The sequence below is a fragment of the Antedon bifida genome, chromosome 1 (assembly GCF_963402885.1).
Source record: "Antedon bifida chromosome 1, ecAntBifi1.1, whole genome shotgun sequence".
NCBI lineage: Eukaryota > Metazoa > Echinodermata > Crinoidea > Comatulida > Antedonidae > Antedon > Antedon bifida.
In genome coordinates, this window is record NC_136226.1 from 14,454,847 (window position 1) to 14,462,798 (window position 7,952).

General features: G+C 33.1%; 1 protein-coding gene across 2 annotated transcripts; it reads left to right on the plus strand.

Moving 5' to 3' along the window:
* Positions 1-704: 704 nt before the first annotated feature.
* Positions 705-4,089, plus strand: LOC144843605 (galactosylceramide sulfotransferase-like). 2 transcript variants are annotated; one of them, XR_013612267.1, is made up of 3 exons: positions 705-1,011; positions 1,316-3,565; positions 3,599-4,089. XR_013612267.1 is itself a non-coding variant. In XM_078700471.1 (2 exons), exons 1-2 carry the CDS (start codon positions 794-796, stop codon positions 2,448-2,450), a joined length of 1,353 nt encoding a protein of 450 aa, XP_078556597.1. In that variant the 5' UTR covers positions 705-793; the 3' UTR covers positions 2,451-4,089. The 2 variants fall into 2 exon arrangements, 1 of the variants encoding a protein (XP_078556597.1); XM_078700471.1 differs by having other exon boundaries at positions 1,316-4,089.
* The last annotated feature ends 3,863 nt before the right edge of the window (positions 4,090-7,952 follow it).

Sequence of the window (7,952 nt, forward strand, 5' to 3'; positions counted from 1 at the left end):
ATAGGCCTATATACGTTGACCAAAAAATGGATAGAAATATTTAGGCCCTAGCTGATAAAAAATCAACCGTCAATTATACAGTCAATGGATCATATCAGTGACCTTAAGAAGGGAATAACTTAAGTTTGATTTTGTGATGAATACATCCTTTGCTAATGTTTGGTTCCCACTAGAGACGCAACACAAGTACGTAACGCAACGTAAGTGAATTGGCCAATCACAAGCGATAAATTATTCGAACTGTCGCTTGTCATTGGTCAATACGCTTGCATTGCATTTACGTCTTTGCGTTACGTTCTAGTGGGAACCAAGCTTGAAGGACGTAGACGCAACGTAAGTGAGTTGACCAATGGCACATGACAGTTCGGATATTCCATCGCTTGTGATTGGTCAAATCACTTACGTTGCGCTTAAGCTTGGTTCCCACTAGGACGCAACGCAAGGACGTAAACGCAACGCAAGCGTGTTGACCAATGACAAGCGGCAGTTCGAATAATCCATCGCTTGTGATTGGTCAACTCACTTACGTTGCGTTTACGTCCTTGCGTTGCGTCCTAGTGGGAACCAAGCTTTACTGTAGCCTTTGCGTTGCGTCTCTTCTGTAGTTTATTTCCAATATAAATCTTAAATTTAGGCGGTTTTTAGTATACCGCCCTCTATCATTTTGACCCGCGTTTCTTATTTTGTTTCTTTTCCGAAGCGAGTTGACATGAAATCGATGTTTTTAACACAATAACAACGCTAAGCACCATACTTTGGGTACTTAAATTATGTATTGTAAGTTGAAAAGGCTATGACCGGCATTAGAAGCAACATGCGGACTAAAATTAGATATATACTAGCCTTTACACTGACTGTTCTTATATTGTTTGTGCTGTATTTGAAAGGCCCGAAGACACCGAAGCCTAGCTATAGTAAAATATCCGAAGATACTGTAGTAGGCTACGCTTTCAACAACGGGGAAAGATCCGGTGCAGCAGTAGCTCCAATTAACTGGAAGAGCCACGTCAGGTAACGTACAACAAATGTATAGTTTTACTCTTTATATTATATCTGACTAATGTAGCGTATTATAGGCCATATGGTTGGGTTGGACTGTACGTAACCGGCATGCATGGGAATGGGATTTATCTAAATATAGGTTAGGCCATATAAATAGTAAGTACTCGCAACAAGCCGCCGGAACTTCTGACTAATCCAACTTTTAATAATTTTATAGGGGCCTTGTGGTGACGATGTATAACTTAATTTCAATATGTAATTAGGTGCAAATGATACAGTAAATATAATTATTTGTTATGTCCATTTTCAACAGGAAATCTGAAAAGGACCAAGATAAAGAAGTAAAGGAAACAAGTAAAATATCAAGTAAAGTAAAACAAAATGAACAATATCACAGAGATTGCAAACCAAAAGTCAACATTACACTTTTAAAAGTTCACAAAACCGGAAGCAGCACACTTCAAAATATATTTCTACGCTATGGCGATAAAAACAATCTTAATTTTGCAATTCCACCAATTGGTCACCACCTGGGATACCCACAATATTTTGAGAAAAAACACATGATACCTGTGAATGGCGCTTGTAATATTTATTGCCACCATTCACGATTTAGTTCTGAAGTACTAGATGTTATGCCACCAAACTCGGTTTACATCAGTATACTTCGAGATCCTGTGCCTGTTTTTGAAAGTGCATTTACATACTTTAAGATGGATGGACGCGCAGGCATGCCAGGAGATCCAGACGCTATGACTAAGTTCTTACAGCGGCCCAAGCATTTTTACAACAAAATGCGGAGTAAAGTGCACGCAAGAAATGTTATGCTTTTTGATTTTGGATTTCCAGAAGAAGACTTTGATGATGACGGTCTTATTAAAAAAGCAATAAAAATGATTGAAAAGCAGTTTAATTTAATCGTTATTGCCGAGTACTTTGATGAATCGCTTATACTTCTGAAAGAATTACTTTGTTTTTCTCTTGAAGACATTGCATTTTTTAAAATGAATTCGCGTAAAGAGAATTCAGTACATCAGCTTTCAGATCAACTGAAAAAAAATATAATTGATTGGAATAAAGGCGATGTTATGTTGTATGAACATTTTAACAGAACTTTATGGCAACGAATTGAAGCGTTTGGTGTTGAAAGAATGGCTGCAGAGGTAGAAGAACTTAGAGAGATAAACCAAAAGTTATTTGATAAATGTATCGCCACAGATACTGGTGGACAGGGTGACGGCAAATACAGGATATTTCAACCTCCAGGTGTTAAAATTAATACCTTTGTTTTAAAGGAATCTGCGAAAAAAGACCAATTATGCGAACAAATGGTGAAACCTGAGATAAGCTACACACAAGATTTGCGTAGAAAGCAATTTCCAAACTTTAAAAGTCCTCAAGGGATGAGACATCGGCAACGACCACCAGTAAAAAGAAAGCCATTTTGAGAGACAATCAAAATGCTTGTATAAGGCTTAGAAAAAAAACTTTGCATTGCTTGGGCAATGACTATCAACCAGGGTCTGTCATGATTTTTCCTAAGCCTAGGTACAAACAGAAGTTATTTACAAGCACATATTTGGGCTGATCACAACCTGTTATTGAACTAAATTCTGACCTGGTACATACTGTATCAGTTATGCCTATATAAGTGACAACAACAGCAATTTAAAAAAAATGGATAGAAAGTATTTAATTAAAATTTTATTCTACTTAATCACAGTCAGCAAAATCAAATTTAAACAAATATAATAGTCGGCTAATAAATAAAATTTAATACTGATCTTAGTTCACATTACATTTGTAAGTGCAGTAATTGTAAATGAAAATTTAATGGATATTGGCACTGAATTTCCTTTCTCAGGTATACCTGTAAACTATGCTCATCTTCCAAAATGCTACACACTCCAATGCCAACGTTTTTAGTACAAGAGGTCATATTTTAGCATCACTGTTTTTATTCTATGATTATTTGATTATTATTTGAAGTAAAGTGCCCATTATGGGACTCATCAAAAAACAATTTAAACATAATTTATTGTTTTTTTTAATGTATTGGATTGTATATAAAAACTATAAATTATATTGCAACAACCAAATACAACTGCTGAACATTTCTGTTTATATTGCAACATGACAGCAGGCAGTAATGGAGTAAACTCCATGTACAATCTACTTATTTAAAGATTATATATTTGTATTGTATATTAGTTATATTTATTTTTGTATATATTTAATAGTTTTACATTCATATCCTATTTTTGAGTATATTTTTATTTATGTACGTTGAAGAACAATTTATATTAAAACAATATTTTTTGTGTTATATAGTTGTAGGCCTGTCTAGGCAATTTTCATTATTATTTGTAATGTGTGCACATAGGTTAGAGATATTTCTCTGTGCTGATTATTTTAAAGTAAGGTTTTAACATTTTTACATTATGAATTTTAATTAAAACAATTTATTAGACCAGGGAACATTTTCGCCAGTGTAGCGTAGCAAAAAGCTATACAAAACAACCTTATTGCTACACATTTCTAAAATTGTGTAGCAAAAAATACAGTACAAAACTATGTTTCTCGACTTAAAAATCAGTTTGATTAGCAATATTGCTAAACAAAATTTTTAAATGAAAATTTTCCCTGTTAATAGAAGAATGTGTGTGTTTAAGGGTGAGTTTTTGGGGATGAGGAAGTTTATTGATAGGGGTTGTGGAGGTATTTGTTAAACGTTTCAAATGGGGGTATTCATGAGTATAAAACAAATATCCTGAAATAAACATGGCTTTAAATAAGAAAAAAATAGTTGTTTTTGCAAACATATAGCATTCATGTGTATCAATTTGTCAGATCAGGCCAATATATGGAACGTTTTTGGCTTGTGTTAAATATACTTTTAAAATGCGCATTTAGTTTAAGGATGGAATTTATCACAGGGTTAATGTGTAAAAAGCAGTTTTTTATTATACATTTTATTGTTGTAGCTTAGTTTGAGTTAATTCCTTTAATATATATTATTATTGTTGGTTACATTGATGTATTGTATGTCAATTGCAAAATATATATGCAGATATATAATAGCACATATACTTGTTTATTGTATTACTCGTTCCGTTTCAGTATCATTGACAAAACTAACTAAAGTTGTAACTATGACTGTTCATACGGCCAGAAAGGATGGAAATTACGATATAATACCGTAGAAGGCTAAAATGGTTTAAATACTGTTGTTCTTCTCGGGCAGCTGTCATAATCATTATAGGCTACTTTTCCATCGACCAAATTGCTTCTGTAAACCCAACCAAATTACGTCTACGTACACGTCCTCCCAATTCGACATTTAATTGATAGCACTAGCTGTATTACGAGTTACACATTTTTTTCTACTTAACTTCTGCATAGCTAATTAGGTATATAAACTGATTTACGATTTACAAGTACAGTAAATTAATTTTTCATCACAAATTTATTAGCCGTAAAGCCTTTTGAATATTTAATATTTTTTTCCGAGGGATGTAAATATTAATTCATAATCGGAGAGGCCTCTTACAAACATAGGTTGCACATTAAATCTACGGTGTTCGATGGATATGCGGTTGTTTTGTTTTGTGGTGTGAGTGACCACGAGTAATTACTCCATGAACTGGATCTTTAATTATTTAAATTTTAAAAGTGGAGACAGCCCTTTGAAAAATCTGCATAATAAAAGTAAAGAATACTCAAGTGCCATAGAGAATGTAAAATAACACTACTTAAACAACACAGCATTAATTTACGATGTTGAGGCATTTTACATCCACGTAGCAAAATTGTATACGGTGAAATATTTAATGGGCACTGTTGTAACCTATTGTTTATTTTATTATATTAATTACATCCGATCATGGAGGAATGATTTCGATCTCTATGATTCGATATATTATTGATACACCATACATACATCGAATTATAAAGACCTATTATAAAACTAAAAAAAGCCTAACCATAATTTGTTAAATCGGTATATTTGTTTGTTTGTTATTGAAGAGATAGGCCTACACGTTGTGCCAAATTATATTATCTGAAATTATATCTATAGCCTCGGTTTGCATCCTGGTTGTAGACTTCCCCTTTGTTCCCTTTTTAGGAGTGGTAACTATGAGATTAATATTTCCGTCTTGCTAAATATTGACCCTGGAAGGGGCCTGGAAGTAGTATATAGCACATTTAAAACAAACTGAAATCGTCAACAATAATAATAATGTGAAATCAAATCAAAGAAACACCAAGCAGCAATAAGGGAGGGGGTGGGGGACTTGCTGAGCCTCGTGTACAGTTATAGTCAGAGAAGAGTAAAATTACATTTAATTACACTCTTACCTGGTGAGGCTTCTTTTAATGAATTTAACATAAATAAACCTCCCCTTTTCATGTTCTCTTTTCAGATGGTGTAATTTCAGTCTCATAATAGTGTGAACATTTACTCATGGGCCCATTTCACACGTTCTCTTGCTGGAACTGTTCCGGGAAATATGGATACCTTATTCAATTATTTAGACCTACTCTTATTCGTGACGTCGACGACGTCATTAACAGCGAATAATTGTTTGATACTGTCAAAAATTAAAGACATCGTGAGTAAACAGTAACGTATTGGCATGTAATTGGTATGAAAACAACAATAAACATTGGATTATGTAATTTAACCATGTAGCCATACACTTAGCGTCATTGGTTTAAAGTTTGTGCACTCAATGTGCTATCGTTAAGGTCATCGTGCCCGACCCGGTCAACATTTAAATTGCTCGAAAACGAAAAATGAAATGAGTTCCGTTGAATATAGCCTACTATATGTGCAATAGCACACAGAATCACATAGAAACCGAATTCCTTGCAAATACAGTAGCCTGGCATGTAATGTTATCCATGTCTTTATGATTGGTTTGATCTAAAAAGAAATGACAAGGATTATAATGCAGGCCTATTATTATACTGACCCTAGTCGATCGAGTTAGATCGATTGTTTCTGTTATTTAAAACAAAAAGCTATTTATAATCAATTGTTTCATTTGCTGATATCTTTACTTATTTACAGATATAAATAGTTAGACCTTTTTTCATTTTTATTAGTTAATCATTTCTCATAAAAACAAGTGTATAGAAAACACCAGGTAGATTAATACCTACACGAGTTGCTGATCTTGACTGAATATAACCATTTATTGCATTTTATTACATTTTTCATGTTAATGCATAATTTAACTCTGATTACTTTTTACAAGCAATGCTTTAGGGAAATTAAAAGAACTGTCAGTTTAATTGAAGGCTACTAAAACTAAATAAAAAAAAAGTGATAAATGCAAATGATGTCAACTTGATGTTCTATTTGTAATTAGGGATCTTTCAGACAGAGAACCTACGACCTACGAATAGTGTGTTGTTGGCCGTTCCCTACATAGACCTTAGGAAAAGTGTACATTTTAAAAATATTTGTATAACCGCACCTGACAGTATAGTGGCAGATAATCAGTTTAAATAGGCCATATGCATACAGTATGCAGTGAAATTGTTTCACCCTTGTTAAACTCCGTCTACACTATCAAACTAGTTTGACAACAAAAAGTGCAATGTCCTCAAATATGGTAGTGATATGACATCTCATCATGTCCATATGGGCACGTCACATGCGCCGGATTTCGATGATAATGCGCAAATTCCTCATCAACTTAAATTTAGAATTGGTAAATAAATAGAATATATAGAACTAGATAAAGTACATTTCCAGTAGGCTTAGTGTTCAGCGCTAATCACAAAGGAAACTTGATATTTTTCTTTGATTAACTTTGTAGGCAACGGGAACGGAATATAATAAGTTTTAGAACCATTGCTCGAAGTTTTTTAAAATGATGAGGGCGGTAGATATGTTTTCTATAATAATTGTATAATGTATTATACCTATAAGTTTTAATATCATAGCATATTTACATAATGTTATGGTAGTAGTCGCTGTGGTTTATACATAATATCATAGCCTATTTACATACTGTTATGGTAGTAGTCGCTGTGGTTTATACATAATATCATAGCATATTTACATACTGTTATGGTAGTAGTCGCTGTGGTTTATACATAATATCATAGCATATTTACATACTGTTATGGTAGTAGTCGCTGTGGTTTATACATAATATCATAGCATATTTACATACTGTTATGGTAGTAGTCGCTGTGGTTTATACATAATATCATAGCATATTTACATACTGTTATGGTAGTAGTCGCTGTGGTTTATACATAATATCATAGCCTATTTACATACTGTTATGGTAGTAGTCGCTGTGGTTTATACATAATATCATAGCCTATTTACATACTGTTATGGTAGTAGTCGCTGTGGTTTATACATTATGAAAATCATGGGTTGCCCCAAGTTTGTATTATTGTCCACCAGTCGGTGTTTCGATTTTTTCTCTGGATAATTTTTGAGCTCAGGTATTATACGTATAAAATATTTATTTTTTACCAATGATTGAGTCACAATGCAATACAGAATCTAGACTATTAGTACAGTGTAGGCCTACTTTACACCCGTTGTTGATCGTGATTTAAAATGGACATTTTTCTCCTAAGACCAATCAATTTATTTATTCACTATATAATAGTTCAACACATGAATTAATAAAAAACATGTTTCTCATTCTATCTAACTCGCAGAAACTGTACAAAGGTCATTAAAAGAAATATAAATGAGATAAATGAGAAATGATGTTGCTGTTGAAATGGTTCATTTAGTATACATTACATGTGCGTACGCATAATAAAAATTTAAAAAATATAATTGAAAGAAAAAAAACCTGTTTATGCTTCTGCATTATGTATCTTGAACACTGAGGAAGATTGACTGGGTTTGTATTAAGAACGGTCTGTTGGTTTTTATTTTTTTTTAGAATGACAGCATACAGAACAAAAAA

Coding starts and splice junctions, on each gene's coding strand:
- LOC144843605 (XM_078700471.1), top strand. CDS start 794: ATGACCGGCATTAGAAGCAACATGCGGACTAAAATTAGATATATACTA. Junction 1,012..1,315: donor AACTGGAAGAGCCACGTCAG/GTAACGTACAAC, acceptor CATTTTCAACAG/GAAATCTGAAAAGGACCAAG.